Genomic DNA, 14681 nt, shown 5'->3' with positions numbered 1-14681 from the left:
TGCCATTTGGCAATTAGATTGTATATCTGAGTTACTAACACTGGCTGGTGCCGTTCTGTTTTTATTGGGATTCTTGGTTTTCATAGACTTTATATATGTATATAATTTTAATTTTATCAATTTTTAATTGTTTATTAATGCTTGTTTCCCCTGGTTCTTATAAGCTGTCTTGAGTCCCGTCAGGGGGTATATAAATAAATATATAATCAAAAACTAAATTAATTACAACCTTAACAGCTGCCCTGCTGGATCCACCCCAAAAGTCTGCCTAGGCCATGGCTGTTCAGATGCAGCTGGACTAAAACTCCCCTCAGACTTGACCCTGGGGCTGATGGGAATCTGGAGGGCCACTGGTTCGCCATCTCTGAATGGGCCCTCCCAGAAGATAACAGCCATGCATGAGTGCTCATCTCCCACCTGCAAATGAGAAATGGTCACCAAAACCCCCCACTAGCAACGTAATCCTAATACCACTGAATTTGTGGGCAGGGCTTTTTTCCCAGCCAGAACTCCCTGGAACTCCATTCCAGCACCTCTTAGCTGGGTGCCATTGCCATTATGAGATGAAAAGGGAGGTGCTCATGGTGAGTTTTGGCACCTCTTTTTTTTCTAGAAAAATAGCACTGTCTGTGGGTAACTGGTTTTTTTTTTTAAAAACCCAGGTCCTAAATGCTCATAAAGTGGGCGCCAGGAGGCTTGCTGTGGAAAGGGAATTTCCACAAGTGGACATTGCCACAAGGAAAGCCATCTCCCTGCTAGCTAACACTCCTAGTCCAAACCTCTGAGCCGACCTAGATCACAGCCCCTAATACCCAACTTAAGATACGGGTAGGTAGGTTCCTGTGGGAGCAGGTGGTCCTTCAGATTTGGGAAGTGAGTTGTGCATCTTCATCTCCCTGTGGGAGGGGGCCATCTGTGAATCGGTTCTGAAATTCTTGCAGGCAAGATGCAGCGACGAGGATGGGTATATTTCGAGGGCTCAGCCAGTCAGCCGGCAGCCTTTTGCGGAATGAGGCCAACAGCTGTTGGCCTCCTAATCAGGATGAACTTGGTGTTCTAAAAACGGGAAAAATATATCGGCCTTAGTTTTAAGCCTTGGTGTGCCTCTGATGTGTTTATGTAACCACATCACCCTTGATTTCGCGTTGTGTTTGGGGGGCCGATGGCATTAAATTGCTACTGTTTTAGTGTTACAGGGTTTTGTGCGTGGTGAAATGTTTTTGCCAGTTTTTGAAAATGAAAACCAGCTTTGCTTGGCAGAATGGGAAATCTGAGCACAGAGGTCACAGGGATGCTCTCAAAGCAAAGAATGAGCGAGTCATTCTTGTAATTGTTATGCATTTTTAAAAATACATTATGTTATTTTGTGTTGTTCTGGGTGGCTCGGAGGCTGCCTCTTGTGGCTAGAATGCAGGTACCTCTGGCTCATGTTCAGCTTGGAATCACCTACGACCACCTGGACAGCCTTTCTGGAATCCAATAGTTTTGGATTCTGGAATCCAAAAGAAATTAATAAAATAACAAGAACAACAACTGGAAAATCTAACCAGAATAAGCTTTATTAAATATATTTCTAGACAACAATCTGGATTCCCATAATAAAGAGTTAATAAGCCATTTATTACAAATGACAAGACCCAACATAACCAGATACTGTACTGGAAATGCCTTTCTGGCACAGCCATCGACAACTGACACAAAACAGTTTGGGAAACAGCCCTCCTGGAGAGATTAACAAATAAAGTGTGGTTGACACGTGAACAGATCAAGAAAGATGGCTTTACCCCTGTGTGATTTAATAGCATAACATATGCCAGTACTCCAAAAAATGAACAACCCCCTGCCTCCCACATTTGGCTCAGTCTGGTTGATCTAAATTACATTTAAACATAAATTATTATATTTGAACCCCGCTTCCATGTTCATCAATACACCAACACTTTACAAGCAATGACCGTTTTGCACGGGAGTTGAGTTCCTGACCCACACGCATATAAACCGACTCCGCCCTCTTACGCCCTCGCCCTGCCCCCTTTCCCAGCCACTTCCGGGTTGCGGTGATGTGCGCATGCACGGCTGTGCGTTCTTTGAACGTGTGCAAAATGGGAGTTTCCTGTATATTGTTTCCTTAGTAACATAAGAGGAAAAGTGACTATTGTTCATACTTAATCTAAGCACAATCACAAGGGCATTTAGCTATGCAACTGGGCATTTAGCTATGCAATTTTGAATATTATCTGTTAATTCTGTTCTATCCTGTTTCCCCTTTGTTTTTGTTTAAATCAAATGACAAACCAAGAACCTATACATTGACCACTAATAATGCACCATATGTTGTAGATATTGCTGAAAATTCATTATGCTATTTTTGTTATGTACAACTGATGTGAGATTTCAGTGTTTATTTATTATTCCTATGGTCTTTGTTTATAAAACCCAATAAAAAGTTACTAGATCCTTTCCACTTACAGTTAGGCCAAACTGCATCCCTCATCCTGCAACATTTTTGATCATCTTGGTTGCCCTCTGCATTTCGGCTTGTCAACGTCCTTCTTAAATTGTGCTGTCCAGAACTGGACACAGTATTTCAGGTGTGGCCTGACCAAGGCAGAATAGAGTAGTACTATTACTTCCCTTGATCTGGATACTAGACGTCTGTTGATGCAGCCTAGAATAGCATTAGCTTTTTTGCTGCTTCATCACACTGTTGACTCATGTTAAGCTTGTGATCCACTAAAACCCTCCTTTTCACATGTACAGTCGTACCTCCACTTTCGTATCCCTTCGGTTACGTAAACTTCGGGATACGTGAGTGGCAAACCCGGAAGTATATTTCTGGGTTTCTGCCACGCGCGCATGTGCAGAAGCGGTCTCTCCGGTTGCGAAAACCTTGGGATCTGACCGGAACGGATCCCATCCCTGTGGAATGCCCTCCCACCAGATGTCAAAGAAAATAACAACTACCAGACTTTTAGAAGACATCTGAAGGCAGCCCTGCTTAGGGAAGCTTTTAATGTTTGATGTATTACAGTATTTTAATATTTTTTTGGAAGCTGCCCAGCCAGATGGGCGGAGTATAAATAATAAATTATTATTAGAATTACTATATCCGCAACTGGAGGTGCCACTGTACTACTAGTAAGCCAGGTGTCCACCATCTTATATTCTTCCTGCCTAAAAGCAGAATCTTATATTTGTCCCTATCAATGGCAAGTTCACTAGTTGATAGTTTCCTGGGTCTTATTCCCTGCCCCCCTTTTTGAAGATGGGTACAACATTTGCCCACCTCCAGTCTGTAGGGACCTCCTCTGTTCTCCAAGAATTCTCCAAGATCATAGGCAGAGGCTCTGAGCTTATATTTGCAAGCTCCTTTAGTACCCTTGGGTGCAGCTCATCAGACCCTGGAGATTTGATTTAATTTATAGAAGCCAGTTGTTCCCTTACCACCTCTTTTTCTATCTTGGGCTGCAGCTCCCTTCTTATGTCATTTACGTCAGGTTGAGCATTGCTCTCCTTTTGGGAGAAGACAGAGGCAAAATCAACACTGGAATTACATTTGTAAAACATAAAAAAAGAATATCACACGTTGGTTTTTTTCAGCCTGGTGTCTCAGCCTGTCAAGAGGGTTTTAAACTTTGGTCCCCTCCTATGCTAATTTGTTAAGCATCCCTCCCCATGCCCTCCTCCAAGCAGTTAATAATAAAAAAAAACATTGGACCTGACAACGGAAATATCCTCCTGGTGTTAGTGTGAGAAGAAGTGGTCCTGGATGGTAAATGCACGGCATGACTGGGCAAAGTTCGTATGCTGAAGCATCTAGGCAGGAAGCTAGAAATGGGCCATCTGGAAGCATAAAGCGAAGGGTTGCCAGCATAGAGAATCGAGTTTTGCTGCAAAAGGTGATGGACTGTGGAAAAGTGTCACATTGAAAAGGTACTAAAGGGCAAGTCCGTGCTGTACTCCATACCGTGTGTGTGTGTGTGTGTGTGTGTGTGTGTACACATATACACACAATGTTGTTGATTACAGCATGTACAATTAAAAAAAGTAATACAAATAAGTGCTTTTAGAAAAGCGCTTGGGATTTGAAATGAGGGCAAAAGCGGGCAGATGGATTTGCAGTTTGATCAAAAAGTGGTTTCCTGTGCATCTAATGCCACGTTTAAAACTTGTTTGTGTAAGTATTCAGATAGCTCAAAATGAGGCAGCCTTAAAGTAGCTTTTAGGATAGAAATGAGTGGCTTTTGGCCCTCCATATGTTGCAGGATTTCATCAGCCCCAGCCAGCATGGGCTTGTGGTGAGGGATAGCAAAAGGTCAAGGCTCTCTCTGCTTCGTGTTGTTGTTTTTGAATGTGTAAGGTTTTGTGCTGTTGTTGCTGGGTTTTTAAAAAAAATTTAAAATGTGGCCTTGGGTTGGGCTATTCCTTGGCTAATTTTGGCTAAATGGAAGTACCCAAAAGAGATTCAGTGGGAGCTGCTGGATGAGGATACCGCCCCAAACCCAGGCAATCTGTGTGCTGATTTTACTTGGCTAGAGATCCAGCGTTGACTCCCTCCCTCTTCACTGGCTTACTGCCTGGGAAGGGAGAAATGAATCTTCTGTGTCCTGTGGACTTACCTCAGGACCATCCAAAGTGAATGGAGTCTTGTTCTTGTTTAACCGTTTCTAAAAATATAAGGAGCCAGGAAAACGTTCAGTGCAATGAATAGGCTCTAGATTTTAAGGAGAAGAAAGCAAAGCGTCTTCCTTCAGTGCTGGGGATGGAACGGCATCCTTTTTTTTTTTATAATAATTTTTATTCTTTTTTCAAGCAGATAACAAAAGCAACACAAATCAACAGAATTTCCAACTAATCGTTTCATACCCTTCTTTCTTTTGACTTCCCCATACCTCCCCATCCCTGCATCCTTGTTTATTGATTCTTTAGCAACCCTTAGGTCCATTATCTTAAATCCCTTTCATAAAAGTTCATTTAGTTTTTTTTGATTACTGCTGCAATTTCTTTACCTCTTACCCCCTGACATCTTAACATTCATCAATTTTACAATTATTCTTAAGATATATTTTAAATTTCTTCCAGTCCTCTTCCACTGTCTCTTTCCCCTGGTCACGGATTCTGCCCGTCATCTCGGCCAGTCCCATAAAGTCAATCACCTTTGTTTGCCATTCTTCCAGAGTAGGTAGTTCTTGCGTCTTCCAATACTTTGCCAGTAGAATTCTTGCTGCTGTAGTGGCGTACATAAAAAAAATCCTATCCTTCTTTAACACCACTTGGCCAACCATGCCCAAAAGGAAAGCCTCTGGTTTCTTAGGAAAAGTCCACTTAAGGACCTTCTTAATTTCATTATAGATCATTTCCCAGAAAGCTTTAACCCTTGGGCAGGTCCACCAAAGATGGTAGAAGGTGCCTTCAGTCTCATTACATTTCCAACATTTATTATTAGGCAAATGGTAAATTTTTGCAAGCTTGACTGGGGTCATGTACCACCGATAGATCATTTTCATAATATTTTCTTTTAAAGCATTACATGCAGTAAATTTGATACCGGTGGTCCATAACTGTTCCCAGTCAGCAAACATAATATCATGACCGATATCTTGTGCCCATTTAATCATAGCTGATTTCACCATTTCATCCTGTGTATTCCATTTCAACAGCAAGTTATACATTTTTGATAAGTTCTTAGTATTGGGTTCCAACAGTTCTGTTTCTAGTTTTGACTTCTCTTTCTGAAATCCTATTTTTCTGTCCTGTTTAAATGTCTCATTAATCTGATGATAATGCAACCAATCTCGAACCTTAGGCTTTAGTTTCTCATAACTCTGAAGCTTCACCCTTTCACCGGAACGGCATCCTTCGCCATATGTGACAGCAACTGGCTGGCTTAGATCATGGGTAGGCAAACTAAGGCCCGGGGGCCGGATCCGGCCCAATCGGCTTCTCAGTCCGGCCCGTGGACGGTCCGGGAATCAGCGTGTTTTTACATGAGTAGAATGGGTGCTTTTATTTAAAATGCATCTCTGGGTTATTTGTGGGGCATAGGAATTTGTTCATTATTATTTTTTCAAAATATAGTCTGGCCCCCCACAAGGCGTGAGGGACAGTGGACCGGCCCCCTGTTGAAAAAGTTTGCTGACCCCTGGTAGATAGAGGGTGCATGGCAATCCGCCATTGGCCCACAGATCTGTTATCCAGCACCTAATCACTTTTCCCCAACGTGCATCATCTATTGTCACTTGGCTTAATGGTAGGGCTGGCCCTTTGAAGAACTGTTGTAGAATATGACTTGTGATGTGGCGGCCAATGGTATGGCACTTTCAAGGATTGTTTGAATTCTTGCAGGTTAGGAATAATAATAATTTATTATTTATACCCAGCCCATCTGACTGGGTCTCCCCTGCCACTCTGGGCGGCTTCCAACAAAATATTAAAAATACAATAAAACATCAGACATTGAAAACTTCCCAAAACAGGGCTGCCTTCAGATGTCTTCTAAAAGTCAGATAGTTGTTTATTTCCTTGACATCTGATGGGAGAGCGTTCCGTAGGGCAGGCGCCACTACCCAGAAGGCCCTCTCCCTGGTTCCCTGTAACTTGGCTTCTCGCAGTGAGGGAACTGCCAGAAGGCCCTCGGAGCTGGACCTCAGAGTCCAGGCTGAACGATTAGGGTGGAAACACTCCTTCGGACCCAGTGTGGTGTAGTGGTTAAGAGCGGTAGACCCGTAATCTGGTGAACCGGGTTCACTTCCCCACTCCTCCACATGCAGCTGCTGGGTGACCTTGGGCCAGTCACACTTCTCTGAAGTCTCTCAGCCTCACTCACCTCACAGAGTGTTTGTTGTGGGGGAGGAAGGGAAAGGAGAATGTTAGCCGCTTTGAGACTCCTTCGGGTAGTGATAAAGCGGGATATCAAAATCTAAACTCCTCCTCCTCCTCCTCCTCCTCCTCCTCCTCCTCCTCCTTCTTCTTCTTCTTCTTCTTCTTCTTCTTCTATACTGGGCCGAGGCCATGGGAGGGGGGGCTAGGGAGGGCTGCTATTGGGCAGTGACTGGTGGTCTGACTAGCTAGCATGGGGGCACCTTTTGTTGTTGGTGTATTGTTACTCTACCTCCAGCCTTCCTTTGAGGAACTCAGGTTGTGGTTCTCCCTCTTTTTTATCTTTATGGCATAGGTTGGATAGAGAAATGATGATATTCTCCCCACTGCCAGCTGATCAGGGATTTGAACCCAAGTCTCCCTAGTCCTAGTTTGGTTCTCTAGCCCAGGGTAGTCAACATGGTATTCTCTGATCTTGTGGACTACAACTCCCACCACCCTGGATACCTCTAGCAACCCAACCTTTCTGGCTGTTTCGGTCTATGCATTCCAATACCACCACAATTGGTTCAGCAATCTGGAAGGCCGCAGGTTCACAGCTCCTTCACTAGGTAGTCCTAGGCAAGTCACCATTGTCACGTTCTCAGGCCCTGCTCTGTAAAATGAGGATAACGATGCTGGACTGCCTTTGTAGGCTGTTGTTAATGGATTCCTGAGAAACTGGACATGAGGCCGTTTGAGCTGTCATGGAAAATCCTGCATAAATGCAATGTGTGCTTTTACTCTTACGATTCATTATCCATGCTAACCTTTTCCACCAGGGAGATCTCAATGGATTCTTTGTTCAGATGTACATATCAAATTGTCATATTGGTACAGGAACAAGGCGTGCCTCTCCATCTCTGCCCACTGCCTTAATCAGATTGCCTGGTGATCAGATTAAGGCTCTTTGCTTTTCTCTCTAGCGTGCCAAGGTGGCGGATTGTTGGCAGCCATCTGGATTTAAGCCTGATAGAAGTTATACTTGATATTTGCCCTATATAGCCAGACGCGTACACCTCTTTACAGCACACTGTGCTCAGATTGACACGTGTTAGGTGTGCAGGGCTTTGGAAGCAACTTTCTCAGGAGGTTCTTGGCTGGCAGGATGATCAGCGCTTTGGAACAAGTGTGGAATCTGTCTCACTGCCACTTTCACAGGTGCCGCCTAATGTGCATCTCACGCTTGCAAGGAGTCAACCTTTAGTGTGCAGACACCTACACTATGGACCTCCCTGCCCATTTATATTAGGCAATCGCCGTCACTGTATTGCTTTCAGTGCTTGCTAAAACCCTTTTTCTTCCAGCAAGTCTATCCCGACATGCAATTTTAACACATGATTTTAGTAAGTATAAGTGTTTCAAGATAGCTGGTTTTATTTTCTATTTTAAAATTTCTATTGGATTTTTAAAATTTATAAATGATTTTATTTATATTTTGAAATTTTATATGTGTTGGAAGCTGCCCAAAATATCAAACATTAAAAAACCTCACTATACAGAACTGTCTTCAAATGTCTATGAAAAGTTATATAGTTGTTTAACTCTTTGACATCTGCTGGGAGGGCGTTCCACGGGGCAGGTGCCACTGCCAAGAAGGCCATCTGCCTGGCTTCCTGCAGTTTCACTTCTTGCAATGAGGGAACTGCCAGAAGACCCTTGGAGCTGGACCTCAGTGTCTGCGCTGAACGCTGGGGTTGGAGATGCTCCTTCAAGTATACAGGCTGTTTAAGGCTTTTAATGGTCTGTGAAGATGGGTAAAGGTACCCCTGACAGTTAGGTCCAGCCATGACCAACTCTGGGGTTGCGGCGCTCATCTCGCTTTACAACGTTTGTCCGCAGACATCGTCTGGGTCATGTGGCCAGCATGACTAAGCCGCCTCTGGCGAACCAGAGCAGCACACGGAAACGCCGTTCACCTTCCTGCCAGAGCGGTACCTATTTATCTACTTGCACTTTGACGTGCTTTTGAATTGCTAGGTGGGCAGGAGCAGGGACTGAACAACAGGAGCTCACCCCGTCGTGGGAATTCGAACTGCTAACCTCCTGATCAGCAAGCCCTAGGCTCAGTGGTTTAGACCACAGCGCCACCCGTGTCCCATGAAGATGGGTATTGGATCTCAAAACATATGGAGGGCACCCTTTTCTCCCCTGGCTCTTGATACCTATAGACCAGCAGGTGCTTCGTGTTCCTGAGCTCTTGGCGTCCTTCTGTCAGTGCCCTGCCTTGCACATGTTGGAGAGGGCATACTTCTGTCTGCCGGTGAGCAGCTTAAGGAGATCACCCAAAGGCTGTGGGTCTTGAGGTTGACCTGCCGGGAATGCTCCTTTTTAAAAGTTGCCAGCTTCCTGATTCAGAGCTTGTATACTTGCCGTTGCTTGCCGACACAACGGCAGCCTTCAGCAGCTGAGTCCGGCAAGAAAGGAGGCGCCATGGAGAATGTCTCTTCTCTGGGCAGGTAAGGCAAACTGCTTGGAAAGCGCCACTAAAGAAAACGTCTGTAGTAGGGAGAAGGGGAGTTAGCTGGAGAGCAGGAGGGATTTGGATTTCAGAAGGCGCTGGAGGGAGAACTGAATGAACGAGGGCAGCCCCCAGCTGAAGATGGGCATGTTGGCAGCTTCTAAGGAAAATAATACTCATGCACACAATGTTAGTATTATTCTTATTATTATTTGCATGCAGGATTGTATGTCCAAAACTTAGTTTTTTTAAAAAAATAGTTTTTAAAATTGATTTTTCCAAAAAGATGCAAATCCAAGAACAGTCAAACAATACAAAACAAACCACAATAAATCAAAACAATACATTCTATAAGTACATTTAAGGGGGATTGGGTGGCAGAAGAGCGGGTGGTCCCTGACCCACCCAGTGCTCAGACGTACAAGCAAATAAATCAGTACATGGAGTTCATGCAGCAGAGAGACCCCCATCTTCCTTGTGCTTATGGAAGATCACCTTCTCATAAGCTGCCCATCAAGTCATGTCTTCTGTCCATTGTGTGACTGTGGGGTGGGAGGAGTGGACCTCTCCTTCCAGTATTGAAGCATATTAGACATTTAGCCACCATGAAAGCTAATTTTAGGCTGCATACATGCTGTACCTTTGAAGCACATTCTTTCCCTCAAAGAGCTGTAGTTTATCACTTCTGGCCAACCTTAGCAATCAACAGTGCCTAGCATTCTGTGTGTGTCTCTCTCTGTGTGTGTGTGTGTGTGCGTGCATGCCTCAAATGTGCCATAAAGTGTGTACGCAACTCAGATTGACTCTTGTATATCTGCCTCTTGTGGTTTTGTGCATAATTTGTGTATTAGCCCTTGGGGAGATACTGCTAGGCTAGCCAGCTCATGTGTGTGCTTCTCTCTTTGTGTGTGTGGATGTTGAGGCTTCATTTTGCCTTGGGGTTGCTCAATGGGCCTCTGTTCTGAATGAGAGTATGTAAGGTGAAGGATGGATCCTGAACCCTCCTCAATACACTGCCTCTTCCCTTCCCTGCTTTATAGCTGTGGAATCCAGCCTTTGCCCAGACAGGCAAATCCTTCTCTTTATCCGCTCTTGAGAAATCCTAGCTTAAAGTATGCCTGAGCAAATCTCTGCCTTGTCTGTTTGAGGCAGAAAATCCACTTAAGGGATGTGTGTGTATGTGTGTCTTTGCCTAAGCAGACCTGGGCAGTTGCTGCTTTGTGGGTTGGGGCTTCAGGATGGCTTAGAGGGTCAACTTGGCACTTTGAAAGCAGAGGAACTGCGAGGTTCACAACTCCAAATCTTGTCTTTATTTCTGTGATGTTAGTCTGTAAGATTTGTGGAGTTGGGGTGAGCTGTTGAGCAGATGTATTGGCCTGAGAAGGACCTGCAACCATATCAGCAGTGGCATAGCATGGTGGTGGGGGTATAGGGGTGGTTGCCCCAGATGCAAAATTGTTAGGGGATGCAAAATTTCAACACCTGGTGCTGCCTCAATACAGCTGCGCACTTCTGGCACTGGGCTCCATTGAAAATGGCTTCTGCATGCAAACCAAGAAGTAACCTCTCCAGACAACAGAACAGCTCTTATTTTCTTATCACTGCAGCTGTGATCTCCTGGTTGTTATGGATGCCATTAGGCAGTTGAATGCACATGTGTACTCCATCCTTTTCCTCCCTCCCCTCCACATGGTCCCAGGCACTGGCAACCCACGCTATGCCACTGCATGTCAAAGTATTAGTGGAGGCAGAGATAGAAAATAGCCAGGCACATTTTGCAACTGGGGTGGGTCCAATTGTAAACAAGTGGAGATCTCTAGATGCCAGGCAGGGGACTGGGGAAAGCAAAATGTCAGAGAAGGACCTGAAATATTTTCCGTGAAGCTTGAATTTGTTTTATTCTAGATTGTTTTACTTGATGTTTTAACATGTTGTAAACTGCGTTGAGATTTGTTATTTAAAATATAAATAACATAAAGTGGTATAGAAATGAAATCATCATCATCATCATCTTCATTGGAAAAAGCCACCTAGACATTCCATTGTGATGACCATAACCCAGGTTTAAGGTGCCACCTGGGTCCTAGATTGTGTGTGTATATGTGTGTGTGTGTGTGTATATATATATATATATATATACACACAGTGGTACCTCGGGTTAAGTACTTAATTCGTTCTGGAAGTCCGTTCTTAACCTGAAACTGTTCTTAACCTGAAGCACCACTTTAGCTAATGGGGCCTCCTGCTGCTGCCGCGCCGCCAGAGCACAATTTCTGTTCTCATCCTGAAGCAAAGTTCTTAACCCGAGGTACTATTTCTGGGTTAGCGGAGTCTGTAACCTGAAGCGTATGTAACTCGAGGTACCACTGTATGTATATGGGGCAAAAGCTAAATAATAATGGTGCTATATACACCTTTGTTCAGGAAGGAATTTTTAGCTTAGGGGCTGCCACAGAGAAAGTCCTCTCCTGAACCATCACTACGCATAACTTCTGAGGGTGGTGGAATTACTAAGAGGGCCTGTCTCTGATCTCAACTCCAGAGGCTATTTAGGGAAGAAAGCAGACTTTTGGAAATCTGGGGCTTTAAACATTAAAGCGAATTGAATTGGAGCCAGAAACAAGTTGGCAACCAGTGATGTCTAAAGCTGCTCCCATCCCTAGCATCTCCCCCGTCTTGTCTGGGTTCAACTTCAGCCTGTTCGCCTTCCTTCACTTTCATCTGACTACACTCCCAAGCTAGGAGTTACTGGCACAGTGTGCAAAAAATAAAGGCCGTTCTTAATAGTATTTCTTGTTTATATAACACCAGTGATGTGCCTGTGCTTCATAGAGCGATACAAGGAGAAGACTGGTTCATGGAGTATTTACACCCTGACAGACCCTTAGGATAATACGCCCTTACCTTTTGTTCCACACTTTTCAGGCAGAGGTCCTCAATTTAAAGCTCTATGTCCAAGCGCTTCCCCCCCTGCAAAAATCTGCTCTTTAAAGCTGAAGCACAACAAATAGCAAGAAGAAGAGGAGGAGGAGGAGGAGGAGGAGTGCTTGGACAAAGAGCTTTAAAGCTTAGAAAATGCCGGGAAAGTTTGGAGAAAAGGTAAGTAGGTGTGTCAAGTTCCAAAGAACGAGAAGCACACGCCAAAAGGAAGTGTATTATTGCACCAGTCCCACGTTCAGAGTGCCTAAAGGAAACGGTTGAAATTTTGCAATGCTCTCCCAAGTGCAGAGAAGAGAAAACAGAAAGTAAAATGACCGTTAGATGGTGTGGGCCATTGCTTAATCAGTGAAGTTGAATGCCTTTGTTCTTTTTTAAAAAAACAAAGCACCAGGAAGTGGCTGCACTTAAATGGATTATAACCCAAGGGGTGGAGTGGCCCCGTTGCGTGGTGCTCTCGCTCTCAACAATGTCCGTCCCCTGGAAACACATTCCTGTGCCAACGCTGGAGTGCCAAACATAACATCCCAAAATAAATGCAACAGTCAGGCTACACAAGAGGTTGACTTTCCCCCTCTGAAGCCAATTCCGTCTTTCCTTCCTACCTCACAAGGTCATGTGTTGTTCTTTAATGTGTGTGTGTGTGCGTGTGCGCGCACGCACACACACACAGTTCCTAAGGACTCCTATCTTTCTTCAATTCTGTCCTCGCAATGACCCTGTAAGGCTGGTTAGGTGAAGGTCAAGGTGAGTTGCCCAACAGCTTTGTGGCTCAAGAAAGACCATAGCCAGCTGCTATTTATCCACAGAATTCTGTCCGTTTTGTCCATAGTTAAGCTGCCATTTGTCCAGGCTTGCCTGCTCTGACCGGCAGGGCTGCCTCTACCTGTTCAACTGCAAGGGAACAGCCACAGCACCAGGCAACAAAATGCAACCAGTGTGTGTGTGGAGACAGCTTGGGCACCCATAGTGGCATGCACTGGAGGCCTATGTGGACCACAGGCAGCTCATCTGTGCCGTAGGATCTCAGGCACAGAGGTCCATAGCACCTGCTCTGCATGCAGAAGGCCCCAGCTTTGACACATAACACCTCCTGGTGTCTCCTTCCTGAAACTAGTGTAGACCAGGTTGGCAAGGTTTACCTCGCCTGGGCCAGTTCACTCCAGCGGAGATCCTTCCGTGGGCTGGATCGCGCGCCCGCCCACAATTTCCCACATCTGCGCAGACGTGATTTTCGGCATCTGTGTCCATGCAGACACGATTTTTGGCACCTGCGCATGTGCAGATGCGATTTCCAGCACCGCAGAAGCGAGTCCCCATGCCGCTCCACGCCGGTTTAGCGCAGCACATGGGGACTAGCTGAGCAGGTGGCTCGGTTTGGGGGCGGCTTGTGGGCCAGTTAAATGACCCCCGTGGGCCGCTTGTGGCCCATGGGCATTAGGTTGCCGACCCCTGTTGAAGAAATAATGAGCTAGATCAGTGGTTCTCAACCTGTGGGTCTCCAGATGTTGTTGGACTACAACTCCCATCATCCCTGAGCTCTGGCCTTGCTAGCTAGGGGTGATGGGAGTTGTAGTTCAACAACATCTGGGGACCCACACGTTGAGAAAGGCTGAGCTAGATGGACCAGTGGCCTGACTCAGCATAAGGCAGCTTTCTATGTTCCTCTCTGACTTTCAACCTCAGTCTGGTATTGGCGCACTTCATCCATGGGCAGCTGGGCCTCAGCACCCATACTTGCTATCTCTTCCTTTTGCTTTCTACTTAAGGTGTTGGAACATGTTAGCTCAGTCAGTAGAGCATGAAACGCTTAATCTCACGGTCGTGGGTTTGAGCCCCATGTTGGGTCGTGGGTTTGAGCCCCATGCATCGCAGAGGGTTGGCCTGGATGACCCTTGTGGTCCCTTCCAACTCTGCAATTCTGTTGGATTGGATCTGATGTGCCCCAGCTAGCTTCTAGGTGGAGACACCAATGCCTAATAGAGTGAACTTCCCATCACCTGCTTTCCCACCACCGTGGCCTTGTTCCTGTAAACAGCAGTAACTCAGGTGTTCTCTGATAAGCTATGCAAACATCTGTGCCATTGGGGAGAGAGGCTTCATGGAGGAAGCGTTTGGATGGTGGTAATGGGGAGGAAACTAGGCATTTCACACATCTTCTTGTTAGTACTTCTTGCGTAATGTATGAATGGTTCACCCTACTATAGTGAGATGCGGAAAGCCTGCCCTTGTTTGTAGCACAAGTCCCATCTCAACACCATGGCCTGGAAGCCGTGATTTCATGCTTACATGAATGAGAGAAGGGCAGCATGTCTCTGGACCTTCTGGAGAGACTGCCTGCTTCCCCAGTTGCTAAAACGCCTTGCTCGGATGTTTGCCTAGGACAGGTATGGTGAACCTTTGACCCTCCCAGTGTGGCTGAACT

At 45.4% G+C, this 14681-nt stretch overlaps 1 protein-coding gene across 6 annotated transcripts in view; it reads left to right on the top strand.

Moving 5' to 3' along the window:
• GRAMD2A (GRAM domain containing 2A) overlaps nt 1-14681 on the top strand; it is a gene marked incomplete at its 3' end in the record, with an annotated part of 68592 nt that overhangs the window by 10465 nt on the left and 43446 nt on the right. Inside the window, exon 1 of one of the 6 annotated variants that reach the window (XM_079953417.1) lies at nt 9277-9317. The exons of the other annotated variants lie outside the window; for them this stretch is intronic. Coding sequence (XP_079809543.1) covers nt 9292-9317 — 26 coding nt within the window. The 5' untranslated portion in view covers nt 9277-9291. Of the gene's footprint in view, nt 1-9276; nt 9318-14681 lie in introns of those variants that run through there. 6 annotated transcript variants of the gene reach the window in all.

Source organism: Podarcis cretensis, assembly GCF_951804945.1.
Source record: "Podarcis cretensis genome assembly, chromosome: 14".
In the NCBI taxonomy this organism is placed as follows: domain Eukaryota; kingdom Metazoa; phylum Chordata; class Lepidosauria; order Squamata; family Lacertidae; genus Podarcis; species Podarcis cretensis.
This window is presented reverse-complemented; position numbering and strand designations above follow the sequence as displayed.